The 16,927-nt window shown below is 40.2% G+C and overlaps 1 protein-coding gene across 1 annotated transcript in view; it reads right to left on the bottom strand.

Moving 5' to 3' along the window:
• Nucleotides 1-2,273: 2,273 nt before the first annotated feature.
• Nucleotides 2,274-16,927, bottom strand: part of DDX10 (DEAD-box helicase 10) — a 186,690-nt gene continuing 172,036 nt past the window's right edge. Inside the window, exons 17-18 of the mRNA XM_074816113.1 lie at nt 15,316-15,449; nt 2,274-2,950 (exon numbers count right to left, since the gene is read on the bottom strand). Coding sequence (XP_074672214.1) covers nt 2,764-2,950; nt 15,316-15,449 — 321 coding nt within the window. The 3' untranslated portion in view covers nt 2,274-2,763. The remainder of the gene's footprint in view (nt 2,951-15,315; nt 15,450-16,927) is intronic.

Here is a 16,927-nt window from a genome sequence, read left to right on the forward strand (position 1 = left end):
AGAAGCACAGCTAACAGCAGGGCTAGTGAGAAGGCTCTTAAACCAGATCTACAGCTGACAGGAATGATAATCCAGAAACACAGCCATTGCCTCAAAATGCTCAATGCTGGCCTTTTTTTGTCTCATTCTTTCCAGCACACAGAGCAGTTCCCAGTTCTTAGATACACTCATCACTTGAAGCATCTGCTTAAGTCCCTTCCCTCTACTTTTTCACAAGGCTCCATTCTTGTGGGAGTCACACTCTAGATACATGCCATCCCCTCAAGGACAGCCACATTTGAAGTAGATGGGCAAACTTTGTAAGGATTCAGGAAACAATGGCTCTATATCAGACAACGCAAATACAATAGAAACTCCATTATCCCAAAATACAAAAGAGCACTTGAAAAATTATCTTATGCAGACAATGAAAACATCATAAGAATAGAAATGCAGCAGAGTCCCTCCAATATATATAATTTGATTTTTCATCTTAACTGCTCACTGGGAAAGAATACTTCTCTCACACCCCAACATACGAATGAGAATATTCCAGTAAGAAATGATAGATCTTTTGGTTTTTGACTTACTTGCCCAAACAATGTTCAGCCTTTTCAGAGCTAAGATTTGAGTTGAGAGACATCAGATGATGTACAAGACAACTGATCACCACAAAGTACACTATGAATCTACAAATACCTCTGAATAAGATGTATACACCAGCTCATCTTTGAATAACTTTCTGCTGTTGGTCTTTCTTGCACTGAAGTTTACTGCCTTCTTCCACAACTGCAGGAGCAGGACCTCTGTTATCCCAGTGCACAGGAATCTGTTGACACCGCTCATCATGTTCACTGAAGCCATTCACATAATGGAGCCTAAGCACAGTCACAACAGCATCACAGCAGATCCTTCTTCATTAACAGATTCATCAGCGATACTATTATCAGATCACAGTATTTTCCAGGCCCACTGTAGCACCGTAGACTAAACAACACTGTGCATCAGCTGCCAAGCAGGTCCCATCTTTCATGTTTAGCTGTTTGTGAAACTCGGTCATTTCTTCTCGTTCCACATTGTCAGGAAGGAGCAGATGGCAGACGTGCTCTGCCTATAATATTGTTTTTATGATACCCTGCCTGCTGGCAGAACAGTGGAAGCAACATTTGGAGACAAGAATTTGCAGCATATTTTCAGGTTTGGGTAACTGAACTAAAAGATAGCATGGGGCACAGGGAAAGGAAGAAAGGCTTGTACTGAATTGGTGCTGATCGATTTCTGTAACAAAAAAAAAAAAATGGAAAAAGTGATATTGAAAAGAAAGGAGTATTTACTTTAATATGTTCTTCATGTAAGCGATGGGAAGACCAAACAGATACAACTTTATGATTTGCTGAAGGGAAGCAACAGGGGAAAGTGCACAGACATTTGTACCTACTGTTTTACTCCCTATATTGCCGTGTGAACTTCACTAAGACATGGGACTGCTGAAAACTGACAGTCATCACTTTACATGTCTGTTTGCTGTCAAAAAACTTGCATCAGCAAACAAAAGACTGGATTTTCCTGCTCCCCTTTGGTTTTTTTGCACAGCAGCCTTCCCTTTGCCTAGGTTGTTTGAGATGTGTAAAACTCTCAGCAGTTTTCATCATTCTCCATATTGCTTGCAAGGGTTTACCATGCTTTTTTTCTGAATGATGTGCCAATATTCTTGGGAGGGTAGTCATGAATGCAAGCAAAAAGACAGCAAATTTGGCTCATAGCTGGCACTTGGGTACAAGCAAAAGAAGAAAATCTACTTAAATAACTAAGAATTTGGCATAGTATTAATATTTTGTTTTGCTTCAGAGAGAATACCTGCTTCTTCCTTTTCCTGAGAAAGGAGCCACACAGCATAGATCTTCTTGCTGATCATCAAGGTGCAGTAGTTACGGGTAAGCATGCATAAAATATGCAACAACCAACCATGGTCTGATGGGATGAAACTTGAAAATATGCTCAACAATAAATTATTTTTCTTCATTGTATTTAGTCATAAAAAAAAGTAGCTCACTTCCAGTTGTAAGTCTGCCACAAAATCTACCTTGTAACCAATTTTATCAGGCAGTGTTATGCTCCACCTTTTTGTGGCATCACTCTGTTCTCATTCATATGGGATTCAAATGCAAGATTCAGTTTTAGCTTCTAGAAGTAGTTTTCTGAATTGGCTAACATCAGTGGCAGTTTCCTAATAGAAATGAGAACTGAAGGATAAATAAATGCTTTCATAACAAAGCTGAAAGAGACACCAAAAGTTTACACCAAGGCTTCAGAAATTTTTATTAAAATATTTTTAAAATATGTGCATGATACTTAAAATACATTTTTTCTTCTGTGTAATATGATTTGAGCTGCCAACAGTATTTCTTTAATAATTTTAATACACATTTATCTTCTAAAATAACAAACCTGACACAGTCAAGAAAGGAGCATCCTGTTTTTATTTAAAGCAAGATTAAAATAAAAAAAGATAATTGCTTCAGAACTTGGAGATTTTAAATTATGAACATGTTACTGCAAAATGACATCTGGGGATTTAGGTTGGAAAGTTCATTTAGAAAGCATTATAAATCAAACTAAATACTGTCTATAATCTGTGAGACAATCTAAGGCAATCCCATTGCACATGGAACTCATTTATCTACGTCCACTGGTACCCAGCTGCCCAGCTGCCAAATTCATTTTGTGCAGACTACTGACAAAATTGTGGAGACATCCCAGAAAAGAAAATGCACAGAAAAATAATTAGCCGTGACTGTTGAGCAGATGTAGTACAAGCTCTTCATCCTCTGCCAGAGAAAGCCCAGTATCTAATGGCAAATAGGGGTCCTCCTCTTGGCTGAATTTCGCCTTCTTTCTTTTTAGTGGAATTTCTTCTGCTGCAGTACTGTTGCTACAGCTTCTTTTCTTTCTTTCACTCTTCTCAAGTTCACTGCAGAAACAAATCAATTAGTCTTTTTAACAACTGCGGTAATCAATATCATCATGTAATCAAACAGTTCATTTTAAACAAGGCAAATTTATGTCAAGATAAGAGCAAACAAAATCACAATTCAGAAGGGAGAAGCAACAGAAGCCGATGAACTCTGAATGTCTAAATTAGAACTGCTTTCAGGCCCAGGTGGTGGTGGATGTTCTGCTGTCTTAATTGATTACAGTATATCAAGATATTGCTATCAGTCTTATCTAATATTTGCTGCCTTATAGAGTGACAGACAACTTGACAAAACTGATTTAGTGATATGTCTATGGACCTTGACATACATTCAAGACCTTGTCTAAAATAAATATGCAACAAAAATAAAAATATGAGAACTGTCATTTCATTGGTGAATCCTCCACTTCATACAGTTTTGATGTGGGTCCATCTCACTCAAGCCACTCTTTCCCCTTCTTTGAAAAGCTTTCCTTGGAATATATTAACTACCTCTTTGCCATGAGAGGAGGAAGAAAATCCCAAACCCAGGTATTTTCCCTAGTGAATTTCTATTTCTTCTGCTGCAGTCTTCAATCTGGATGAAATGGCTGCACATCTGTTTTAATACTTTGACTTCTATCACATGACAGACACAGGAGGAAAGCCCAAGCTTTCCTTCTTCATGTTTTTCCATGCTTTCCTCCTTATCTTCATGTGGTATTTGTCCATAACATAGAAAATTTGCTATAAATCATCTCATCTAAGATTAAAATAATCTAATTAATAAAATATATTCTAAAATATAATATCCATGTACCAGGTTATAGAGAGCTGGTTGTCCTATGCTGTAGGGTAGGATTCATAGCAAAAAAGGCAGAATGCAACCCCTTGCACCGCAAACCATTCTCTCCAAACAAATTAACTGAAACAAAATGGCATTCTCAGTTTTTCATGTTTGTATTTTAAAGAATATAACAAAAATAAAAATGGAACTTCAAAGACCTGAGTTTTAACTATCTAAAATAGTTATATTCAGATTTTCAATTAAAATTTGGCAGATTTCTACCCAGAAGATTCAATTTACTTCCAAAAAAAGAAGGGTTTCAACAAGTATTTTTTAATTGCTTTAATTTTTATAATTGCTTAAGTGTAAATGTAATGTTTGTGAAATGTTTCATTCAGAAATACTGTTTAGACTTAACAATTAGAAACAGTTTTTACAACAAATAGCTCAAATTGGGGAATACTGTCCTTCAAACCAACACAGCACAGGAACCCAATTCAGGCGTCCACTGTCTTTTTCCATTAATAGGACCAGTTACCAGTTTGTGAAACACTGGTTTCACCACTCACTGGAAACTAGCCTAACCCAAACACTAACCCCAAAACAGGGCAGTTTGCAAGAAGTTCCTGAATGCTCTCTGAGAAGGATCGGCAGCACAACACCTCCTCCTCTTCCTGGCTCGTACACTGTGTTTTCTGGCTGCCTCTCCATCGAGACAAAGGAGTAACATGAGATCTGATGGCCTTGCACTGGATGGCAGATGTGTGACCTGCCTCCCTCTCTCATCCATCCCACCTTCCACAGATGAACTGTGCCAACTCCTGCCTACTCATTACAGCACAGAGAGAGGAAGGAAATCCTGTAAGAAACATGTTGCATTCCCACAATTAAAACTAAAAAACCCACTCTACCTCTATATTGCCCTTACTTGCCTATCCAAAAGGAATAGTGTAAAGCAACCTGACCTAGTGAGAGATGTCCCTGCCCATGCCCATTTTTATAGGTCCCTTCCAACCCAAACCATTCTATGATTCTATGAATAACTGATGACTGTGCACCAAATACTTTTCCTAAAATTGGGACATTTCAAAGGATATAGCAACTTTGCTGGCTTTGAACTGTCATTTGCAAGGGGCTGGCTTTTCAGTGCTTGCTACCAACGTTCCGTTTACTCCTTTTCTGGGGAAAGGACTTTCTCTCTCTGTAGTGCTTAAGATGTTCCATAAATGCTGAAGCTATACTGACAGTATATGAAATTACTCTAAAGCACTAAGACCTCCCACTTTTCCAAGTGGCCAGTGTGGGTTTGGGCTGGAGTTTCATGGTGTTCAATTTGATCAGAACAGAGTATAGGGGTGCACTTTAAAAGGCTGAAATCTCATTAAGTAAAAGCATTTTAGCTCGTTTGCAGAAGAACGAATTATTTCCAGCATTTGAATGGACTCTGAAGCCCAGTTTGCATTCATAATCGACTAATGCTTCATCTAGGACATTTGTGCAAAACATCTTAGCAATTAAAACAATGCAAAAATCTCACAAGTTATGAAATAGCAGACTAAACACCAAAAAATATATTCATTTTTGGAGTTTCAGAGGCCCATAGGCCCAGCTGGCTGTAAGGTATAACAATTAAATATAAAACACATTCAGAAGGAACTGTGAGATTTCTAATTTTTTCCTCAAACAAAAGCACATCAACACAATTGTGATTAATTTTCATCATAAGCTTTGTGGGAAGATTATGCTGAGTCAAGTTGTTTCTTATTATTACTGAGGGATCATGATGCTCTATTAGTGGATACTAAAGATGTATCTACAAGTTAGCAGGCGTATTTTCACACTAATTTGACCCCTACTGGGCTGTAGAGCTGGAGAGGTGAATAAGGAGGAATGCACAACACAAGAAGCAACAGCAGCAAAGCCACCAAGCGACGAAGAGAGCTAAAGGCTTGTGTTTTCATGATGCACAAAAACTAGAAGCAAAACAGTAGCTGATAAAGGCAACTTACGAAGGAAAGCAGAATCATGTGGAATGTGTGAATAAGACGTTCGTAATTTTAAGATGCAGAGAGAAGACAGACAGTGCCTGTCCACAGAACGGTTTGGGTTGGAAGGAACCTTTAAAGATCAGCTACTCCAACCCCCAACCCTCTTCCTGCAGGATGGATTTCTACCAGCAGTGGTTTGGGTGGTGTGGAGGAGGGGCTGTACTGCTCTGGGGGACCAGTCAGAGATGTAGCTTTTACAAAGGGTGAAAGTGGCAATTTTAAAAGGAACCGGGAAAATCACCAGGGAGATGTCTGGCATCATGATGCCAAAGGATATCCTGTACTCCATCTGGGTGCTTCTCGTTAGCTGTTTGGACAGAAAGCTCTGTGGAGGAGATGTAATAGGTGTAATTCTCAGGTGCGCGTGTAAGAAGGCTGAGTGTGTGAAAGCACCTAAGGATGACTTCTGCACTTACTGTCAAATGAATTCCTCCTTTGTCTCCATTGACCAAAGGCCTGTCAGCCCACCCTGCAGAGCCAATCTTTTTATTGTTGGTCACTTCCCATGGACATAAATGGACCCTTATTCCTCACAAACACACAAACTGATGCACAACCAGCTGGCATCCAAAAATAGCCAAAACAAAATAAAGTTATTCAAAGGTGAACTATTTTCTAACAGAACAATGCAGTTAGAAAGCAACCCCACAATTCAGATCCAAACCAAAGCCAGTGCATCTTTTCGTCTTCTATTTATAACACTTAGAAAGCAGCATGTGCAGCTGGATTACAATTCCTTCCTTTTACCATCTGGTGCAATTCAGCTTTTCAGATGCCTGAACGACCCATGTGGTCTGAAGCTGCCTGATGGAGGGATTTACTGGGATGGGCTCTGTTTACACAGGCGAGGAGGTACTAACAGGAGACTTACCAACAGGCACAGTAATTTCTGTGGTCACTGTTTGCACAGCTGTAACAACACAGGAAGATACTATCATCTGATAGGTAATATTTATTACTCAAACACCAAAGCACAGTTTATGAATCCTGTCCCTTAAGTAAATGCCAGCACATATGAATGGTGTTTGGGAAACGGGGGATCTAACGATGATTCTGATAGCTATACACCAAGAAACTGATTTAACTACTAAAAATAATCTCGCAAGTGTTTTTTGAGGGGATACCAGGAAAAAATAGAAAGCTTTTAATTGTTAGTATTTAACTTGCTTTTGGGCTTCAAGTCTTGACAAGCTGTGAGGTTTAGATCTTAAGTGCTTGAGAGTCAGCCATTTGAAATGTGTGGCCACGCAGCCAAGTTGCTGTTGTTTAAACAATGTGGTACTGTGAGATCTCTAGACGGGCTCTGCTTCAGTTAACATTTATGAGAGCTTACTTTGGAGCCTAGGTTTACCAGCAATGCTCTGGAAACAAACCACTCTTGACAATGAATTGCAGGCCATGAGTCAAGTTTCCAAGCTGCAATATAGCACACATGAGCTCTTTCCCAAAGAAATGTACAGGAATAATAAATGAACCTGCTAATAAAATACAGTTCAGAAAAGTTAGGAATAATTTATCCCATAAATATTCGCATTCTACTAATCAAACATGCTGTGCCACAAACCTTTTTCCACATAATAAATTTTAATTCACAAGGCCATGGCAGCAATCCTAATGAAGATTAATTACTGCAGTCCCTTCCATAAAGCCCAGTGCAGCTTCTTTCTTACTTGCTGTCAGAGTGCTACAGCACATAGAAATGGTAATGAAAATGTATCCTGGTCTGTTATTTCCTGGATCTGGACAGGCTGGATCCACAGGCTGAGGCCAATTGTATAAGGTTCAACAAGGCTCAGTGCTGGGTCCTGCACTTGGGTCACAACAATCCCATGCAACGCTACAGGCTTACCTGGGAGTGTTGGGTCAACAGCCGGCTGAATATGAGCCAGCAGTGTGCCCAGGTGGCCAAGAAGGCTAATAGCACCCTGGCTTGTATCAGAAATAGTGTGGCCAGCAGGACTAGGGAAGGGATCATCCCCCTGTACTTAGCACTGGTGAGGCCCGCACCTTGAATACAGTTTTGGGCCCCTCACTACAAGAAAGACATTGAGGGGCTGGAGCGTGTCCAGAGAAGGGCAACGAAGCTCATGAAGGGTCTAGAGCACAAGTGTTATGAGAAGCAACTGAGGGAACTGGGGTTGTTTAGCCTGGAGAAAAGGAGGCTGAGGGGAGACCTTATCACTCTCTACAACCACCTGAAAGGAGGTTGTAGCCAGGTGGGTGTTGGTCTCTTCTCCCAAGTAACAAGCAATAGGACAAGAGGAAATGTCCTCCAGTTGTGCCAGGGGAGGTTTAGATTGGATAATAGGAAAAATTTCTTCACTGAAAGGGTTGTCAAGCATTCCAACAAGCTGCCCAGGTTGAGTCACCATCCCCGGAGGTATTTAAAAGATGTGTAGATGTGGTGCTTAGAGACATGGTTTAGTGGTGGATTTGGTAGTGCTACGCTAACAGTTGGACTTGATCTTAAAAGGTCTTTTCCAACCTAAATGATTTTAAGATTATAAGATTCTCTTACTGGACATTCCACTGATGTAAATCAAACAGCTCTAAAACTGCATTTATAAAAAACAATTGCAGGAAAAGGGACAAATAATCTACTCGTAATGAAATACCAGTGCAATGGTACTAAACACAAAAGACAAGTCTGTCGTGGAGCTAAAGTACCATAATCTGGAAGGGGAAAAAAAAAAAGTAAACGAGAACCAGACCAGCAGGAGAGTATGCTTAATATTTCTTACTATTGCATGGGAAGTATACAGAAGATTTGATGGGAAAAAGCACTAAAACCAACCATCAACATCTCACTTCTGCTCTGAGGTCACCTTTAGTTTCTAAAGGCTCTCGTGGACAAGTGGCAGTGGATTCGAATCAGATATCTGAAGCTGTAACAACACTTTTCTTCCCTGTTCCCATTGCAGACATTGCTCACCATAAAGCAGCAGTACCTGACACAGCCCTGGACCACTGGAGTTTCCATTCAGTGTATTTGGGCTAAGCAATTTTAGCTTATCTTTATACACCAGTCCAAAACCTGAAATCATTCAGGGGTTGATTGTCATACGGATCAAATATCACTGCTCTGGGTTGAAATTGCTCCAGCTAGAGGTGACTGTGGCTTCAATGAAACCATTTTGATTTGCTGTATGTCCCTCTGCCAGAGGCTTAACCTTCTCTGAAATGTGCTGCTGGCTTTGTAGATGCTGCTAACCACCTACTTAACCCTTGCATGCATTCACTCCTCCTCAGCTTCATCTGACACCGACATTCTTAAATCTGTTCCTCTCCTTTTCTTTTGTGTGACCACTATCATCCTCCAGTTGTTGACAGTTAATTTCTGAACTGCAGAGTTTCAGTAAATACTCATACCATTTCTCCTTCATTCATGCAGACACTTGCCAATGACATACCACATTTTTTTCTTTCTTTTTTTTTTTTTTTGTTTTTTTAAAGATAATTTCTGTGGCTGACAAATTTACAGAAACCACAGCAAGATCTAGTCTGACCTGCAGAGCACAGGTTACCAAATTTCACTAGGAAATTCTACCATCAGGTCCATTTCATATAGCAAGATAAGAGTATAACTATTATAAAGATTTTCATGGCATAAGAATATCACATCTCTGTCAACAACAATCCAATGTCTCAATGTCTAATTTTGCAGCTAAACAACATGATCAAGCCCTTAAACAGAGACCTTTTACAATGTCTGTCTTAGGGTGCTTTTCTAGCCATCACAAAGTCACAGGTATGACCTGAATAATAGGGAGCACCATGATTTGCAGATGAATCATCTCAAAAGACAATGTAATAACCACACCAAGAACCACATGAAACTTAACAAGTTAACTAGTTTAAGAAGAAGATATAAGAAACTGCAATCTGCCCATAATTTTCATAAATAAAGGAAGGTACACAACCAAGGAGCACTGACTGCTGACTTGCACACCCATCAGCTGGTGACCAGCTACAGTCACAAACAAAACAGTACCACAACTAAGACATTTCTCCTTTCCCCTCGTGTCCAAGATCTTTTCCATGCTGATCTAAGAATTAATGAGATCAGTCACACCTATTAAAGATGGTAACGATGAGGTCAATCGTAACTTCCTCAACATTTTTAGTTTAAAGAGGTTGAGGGATTAGAAATATCAGAAACTCAGTCTGACTGCAAAATGAATATTTAAGAAATCCAGCTGCTTTTCTTCCACCCTATTCGATACACTTAAATTTTTCACCTCATTAACAATTTACATTGATAGCCTTAAACCAAATATGATGAATGTTGCTAGATATACAAAAATTAATCTCATATTACATGCTTGGAGTCATTAATTACTTTGCTTGTAGAGGTACGGCTAGAAGGGAATTTTTTTCAAAGGCAAATTTAACTCATGATTTGTACAGCTCCCCCAATTTAAAGAAAAATGCTGGAGTGGAGGGAGAAGATTAACAATGTTTTTAACTTATTAAACCATGGACAGATGGTCTGTTTTTAAAGACTTATGAAGGAAGATACCCTAGGTCTCACACATTTGCTTTGAATTATCCCTTTCAGAAGTGTTTTTCTTCTCTTAAAGCAAGTATCAGCTAGTATAGCCCAACATATTTCTGTTTTAATCCAAAATTTTGTGCAGTATCTCTGAATTTTGGAAATATAAACCAGAAGAGAGTTGTATTTTCTAATCTCAAAGCCTAACTTCACTGTGTGCTACTCTCAGCTGATTTGTTTTTGTTAAAATCATTAAGTCAATATTTCCCAGCCCCAAAAGCAACTCATCATACAATTCAGTGTCAGCACTAAGGGAGGGGCCTGAGGCATGAGTGTTGATTTAACAGAAACCCCTCCTTCCCGCTAGCAGCAAGATTTCTTGCCTGTTCTCATATTTATTCTTCTTGGTCTACCAGATCCCCATCATCCTCCCTCCTCCTTTCATGCATACATCTCCTCCACCTCTTTCCTCCCTCATGTAAAATCAATACTACTTCTCCATGGCCTTATACTCACTACCAGTCTCTTCAGCTACCACTTTCCTTTATCCAGAGGCTTATTGATCATTCAAATTCTCTTCCTTTTCTGGATTTCATCTTTATCCAGCCCTAAATTAATTTCCTTCACTGCATCTTCCTCTTTCAGTTGTGCCTCTGCTTTCACACAAGCCTCCTAAGAGGTGCTCATAGCACCTCACAAGTCTCCAGACATACCTACACTAAGCCCCAAAGCTGACCTCAGAGCTAGAGAACAGACCACTACATTTTTCACCCACACACACCTAAAAGAAATGTGGCTACATCAACACTGCCTACTGGAAACAGTCCTTGGCCTGTCCTACTGCACCAAAATACACTGGGATGTTGCCCAGAAGAGCTCTAGTTGGCACCATCCGAAGTCACAGCAGTTGTGGACAATATGGACAATCATGTGCCAGTACTTAAACCTGCACCTGGCCAAATCCATTTAGCCTGTAAAGACATGAATGATGTTCCCTAGGCAGGCTCAAGCCAGCACAGGATTAATTGCCACATGCTGCACTGTAGTCACCAATGGCTCTTAACTCTAACACGCTCCTTTCAGGCACTCCTAGAAATGTAATTTTGTCCTGGACCCTGTCATCTTCCAAATCTATCTATCCATCAGTATGTTGTCGCCCACTGCTCTGACCCTTGTGAGCACGCCACAGTTTTTCACTCTCCTATTTCTTTTGCATACCTGCCCTGGCTGTTCTCACTTCAATTTAATTACTATCCTTAGCAATGACTGACAAATCCACTACCAGCCTGTCCCCAGCTATAATATCACACAATACCAATGCCTCTGCTATCTGCTTCTGGAAATCACTGCTGATAATAAACGCAAAATTCTGGTCTTTGATGTTTCAGGTTTATCTGTAGTACTTTCCCCATCAGAGCAGTGCCTAAACTGATGTGGCCTCTTCTAGAAAGCTCTGAATGTCAGGTCTAGCTAGGCTGTTTGAAACTGCTCTTTGGGTCCTTGTTAACTCCTGTTCAGCTCAAATGATGGATAAGAACTTGAAGCAATTTGTTTCACTTTGCAAATTTAAGTCCTCTTGCCTTCGTAACAAAGGCTGAAAACATCTACTATCCCTTGCCCTAGCCCTCCAGCAAACACAGACAAGACAGAAAAGCAGGAAAGTATTAATTGTGTAAAGATGGAAAAATGAACAAAAACCTTTAAAAATCCCTTTGGAGGAAGTTAAGGACCTTTCTTATTATTAAAAAGTCAACCAAAAGTCAGGGCAAACAACTGAGACCAGTACTGTGTCCTGAAGTTGACAGAGGCTGGTTATGAAGCTTCAAGTGATAGCAGTGCTTGAGACATGTTTGCTAACCCAAGAATGGCTTGCTCCTAGCCAGGGAAAGCTTAAATGCGCAAAACTGATACCAAAAGAGTGACCCAGCCAGATTATAACCCCCCAGAGCACTAAATGGATATGACAGATTTACACAAACATTTTACTTACGGAAGCAAAAGCAAATTGCAACTCTGTATAAAATTAATGCCAAAAAAATGTAACTGTGCAAGGCAGCAGGGTTTGCAGAGCAAGAATGTGCTGATATTGTATGTGAAAATCATAACAAAATTTATGTTTTAACAGTTTCTTTGCAAGACCACTTTTTAAATAACTGAATAATGTTGAGGTTTTAAATGGCCATCAACTATGTTTTCAAACATATAGAAGATCTTAAATTCATATATCATCTTAAAGAAATTGTAACAGAAAATATGTTTTATCTGATGAGCCTTGGTGTCTCCTATTAAAAATCTGAAATATGATTTTTAGACGAATTAGCTTCCACATATGACTATGTTCCAAAGAGCAAATAAAATCCAACCTTCCAAATAAATGATCCTTTGCCAGGGTCAAGGCAAAATTTGTAATTTAAAAAAAGAAAATTTCATTGGTAAAACCCTCTTAGATTTTAAGTTGTATATCAAATACACAGATACAATGTAAATAGCAGTGTACTATGGAAAATGTTCTAATGGTGCACTTTGTTCTAAAGTCACCTCCAAACATAGTTCAATCAACATATTTACAGTACACTCAGTAAATTAAAACCTGACAAGCCTTAATACATGGCAGAGAAAAATCCATCTCAACTCCAGTTGAATCATATATATAGAGCGTATTTTTTGTGCTCAAAGTTACTCTCTTCAGCCCAAATTACATTCAACACTAATCTCCTTTGGTTAACTGAAATGCTATAGACATCAAAGTTCCAAGAAAATATTCCCTGAAAAGTAACTCAAGTAAGAACAAGTCCAATTAAATGGAAAACCAAATAGGATTAAACTGTGTCTACGTGGTATTAAACTTACATGTGTAAACCTAGCATACTAAAAACAAGAAAAATATTTTTAAAAATCAATGACCATGTGTGATTACGGGGATGTATTTCCCCCATCCTCGTCAGTTCTATTCACCAACACACTGCTGAATGGGCTACAGGTGACATGCTTACCAGCCTGTTAAATTTGAGCTATTCAGTCCTTAAATCCATGTCCCAACACAGAGTCTTACATACTGCTGTGTAGGGGCTAGGGACAATCTAGCCACTAAGATTTAGCCGATTCAGACATGAAAAGCAAGAGATTTATGAACCTAGACATCTAGAAGACAGAAAAATAAAGATCTCATTTAAAATAAAGATCTCATTTAAGTGTCAAGATTATGTTTCTGAATCTGTTACATGACAGGCTGTTTATCAGAAACACACTAGTTGGACTTCTTGTCCAATGACAAAAACCACACAGGACTTCATGCAGTATCCCTCCACGTTCCCGCAGTACGTGCTGAAGAACTGCAGTATGTTGCCATCAACTACGGATCCCCCCCACCCTGTGCTTTTCTGTTAATATAATTAAAAACACTGTTTTAAATTAAGAAGAAAAGTTTAACCTTGTTATTTTTATCATATATTTACTTCTAACTCAGATTCCATATCATTTGTAGTGTTGAAGAGTCTGAGCAACACTGAATCATAAAACTTAGCAAGTTTCACTGTACACAAATTTATTTAATATAGCACAGGTACAGAGGGCTCATCCAAATCCTGAAATGCCTTCAACGATTTTCCTTTCAAACAGAACCTGTAACGTGACAGTAGAGAAATGTATTTCTGAAACTGTAGTGGGTTTGCATGGCAAGGTTTTGGTAGTGGAGGGCTGCAGGGGTGTCTTCTGTGTGAAGCTGCTAGAAGCTTCCCCTATGTCTGACAGAGCCAATGCCAGCTGGATCCAAGACCGCTGACCACAGCCGAGCCCATCAGCGACAGAGGTAGTGCCTCTGTGATAACGTATTTCAGAAGAGGGGAAAAAAAACCTGCGCAACAGCAGCTGAAGAGAGGAATAAGAATATGTGAGAGAAACAAGTCTGTAGACACCAAGGTCAGTGAAGGAGGGGGAGGAGGTGCTCCAGGTGCCAGAGCAGAGATTCCCCTGCAGCCCGTGGTGCAGACCATGGTGAGGCAGGCTGTGCCCCTGCAGCCCATGGAGGTCCACAGTGGAGCAGATCTCCACCTGCAGCCTGGGGAGGACCCCACGCCAGAGCAGCTGGATGCCTGAAGGAGGCTGTGACCCTGTGGGAAGCCCACGCTGGAGCAGGCTCCTGGCAGGATCTGTGAACCCATGGAGAGAGGAGCCCACGCTGGAGCAGGTTTGCTGGCAGGACTTGTGACCCTGTGGGGGACCCACGCTGGAGCAGCCAGTTCCTGAAGGACTGCACCCTGTGGAAGGGACCCACGCTGGAGTTGTTTGTGAAGAGCTGCAGCCCATGGGAAGGACTCAAATTGAAGAAGTTTGTGGAGGACTGTCTCCCACGGGAGGGACCCCATGCTGGAGCAGGGAAAGAGTGTGAGAAGTCCTCCACCAGAGGAGGAAGGAGCAGCAGAGACAACGTGTGATAAACTGACCTCAACGCCCCTTCCCTGTCCCCCTGTGCTGCTGAGGGGAAGGAGGCAAAGAAATCAGGAATGTAGTTGAGCCCGGTAAGAAGGGAGGGGTGGGGGGAAGGTGTTTTAAGATTTGTTTTTATTTTTTCATTACCCTACTTTGATTTGATTGGCAATAAATTAATTTTTCCCCGAGTCAAGGCTGTTTTGCCCATGATGGTAACTGGTGAGTGATCTCTCCCTGTCCTTACCTTGACCCACAAAAGCCTTTTGTTGTATTTTTTATCCCCTGTCCAGCTGAGGATGGGAGTGATAGAGTGGCTTTGGTGGGCACCTGGCATCCAGTCAGGATGAACTCACCACAGAAACACATGAAACCTCCAGGGAATTAGTCAAGGTTTTTGCATGTGGAAAGTCTCACTGAGATCCCTTCAACCCTGACTCAAAAATCTTTCTCATACAGCTTCACAAAAGAAAATAATAGCCTTTAGCACAGATTTCTGTTCAGCACCTACCTCACAAACTTAAGTCCCAGGAACAAGAGGATGACTGTAAAATGAGTTCCTAACATCTAAACAAAGCAGTTTCTAAAAAACTTGAACATTTCAAAATGAACGTGGAAGATGTGTACATACCTATAGCTATCTTCGCTTTCCGAATCCTGCTCTTCATCAGAATCTTTGTATTTGTCAGGATCTGGAAGAGTACTTGGATCAAACTCTTCTTCACTTCCACTGTGAGCAAGAAAGGCCACTGTTTCCTCTTCAACCTGCCAGGTGACAAATGAAGAGTTACAAGATATGCAAACAAGTCCATGTTACTTGCCACAACCCAATTAATAGGGATGCCATAACAAAAAACATTGTCCTCAACTGCAGTCAAAGACCACTGCTATTACAGCCAGGAAAATGGAACCATTTTCTGTCATCATCAGTGCTCTCCTCCAAGGGTGTCTGTTAAAGGTTGAAGAAATATTATTCAAAAAGGAAGCACAAGGATTTATGTTCAAATTCTACCTTCCCAATATCGTCACCTTAAATCTACCAAATGTAAGAGAGATTTGGACAGCAAATAATCAACAGCCATCTGAGAGCAAGTGTTTAAGTAATATGAGGCTTTACTGTCTCTCAGAAACACACTGGCAAAGAGATATGAGCTTGTGGTCACATTAATCACTGCTGTAGGGTGTATTTCATTAAATACTCTGATTTAAAACTCATCCGGGTGTCCTTGCACTTAAAATCCAAAATGCTGCTTAAGCGGAATTAGCTGCTCTAAGGGAGTTTCAGCCATCCACCACAAGTGATGCATGTTCTTCAGGCTTCCTCTCAGACTCCCTCATCCCTCCTCTCTGGGGTTCATCTTCCCTCCGACCCTGCAGCATGTCTCAGGATGGGCTGCTGGCATTGGCAAGTTTCCCCAGGGTGAGGGGATGTCTCACTAATTCCTTAACAAAGAGGGCACAGAAGATGCTGCTCCATAAAAGTCTTGGATAATATAATAAAGCTGACTGCTTTTGCAGATATAGGTTCTGCTCCATGCAGTCCTGAATCGGTGGCACCACTTCTGTAAATTTTTGCTAACAGGCATGAAGAAAGCAGACGGACTGGAGGGCATATGCAATTGTATATGCACAGAAAAATGCAAACAAAAAGCTTACAGACATTTCCAAGCAATGTGAACCATGCATATTTATGCTGAAAAGCAAAAACAAATGTGAAGAAACTATAATTAAAGACTGCTACCTTTTGTTTATGTATCTAAGCAATGTGCACACAGCTGAGTTTCCAAAACAGTACCCCTTTCAAAGATCCTTCATTCTATGAATAACATCACATCATTAAAGTCCATTTTTGTTGTAATTCATCACTATTTCCATCTATCACCAGGCTTTAAAAGAACACTGTCCTTATGTGCACACACCTCACCACAATAAGAATAAATTTTAAAAAACCCCGAATCAAACAAAACCATACCAAAGGTCCCTTTTATATCTGCATATAGAGTGAGCAAAAGGAAATGAGGTGGTGAAGGGTAAGATTATTCACCACAGCAACAGTCCCTTATTGCTTGTCCAGTGACACTTCTGCAGTGCTCTGAAAACAAGCAGAAGAAAGGGATAAAAGCCAGATTTTCAATCAGAAGGCAGAAAAAACCCCATACTAAACACAGGTTTTGTTCTTGACTGTTTTGAAATACTAAAAAGGTAATTGTATAGCTGGGCATCTAAAATCACTAAAAGCATTG

The sequence above is a fragment of the Strix aluco genome, chromosome 2, assembly GCF_031877795.1.
Source record: "Strix aluco isolate bStrAlu1 chromosome 2, bStrAlu1.hap1, whole genome shotgun sequence".
Classification (NCBI taxonomy): domain Eukaryota; kingdom Metazoa; phylum Chordata; class Aves; order Strigiformes; family Strigidae; genus Strix; species Strix aluco.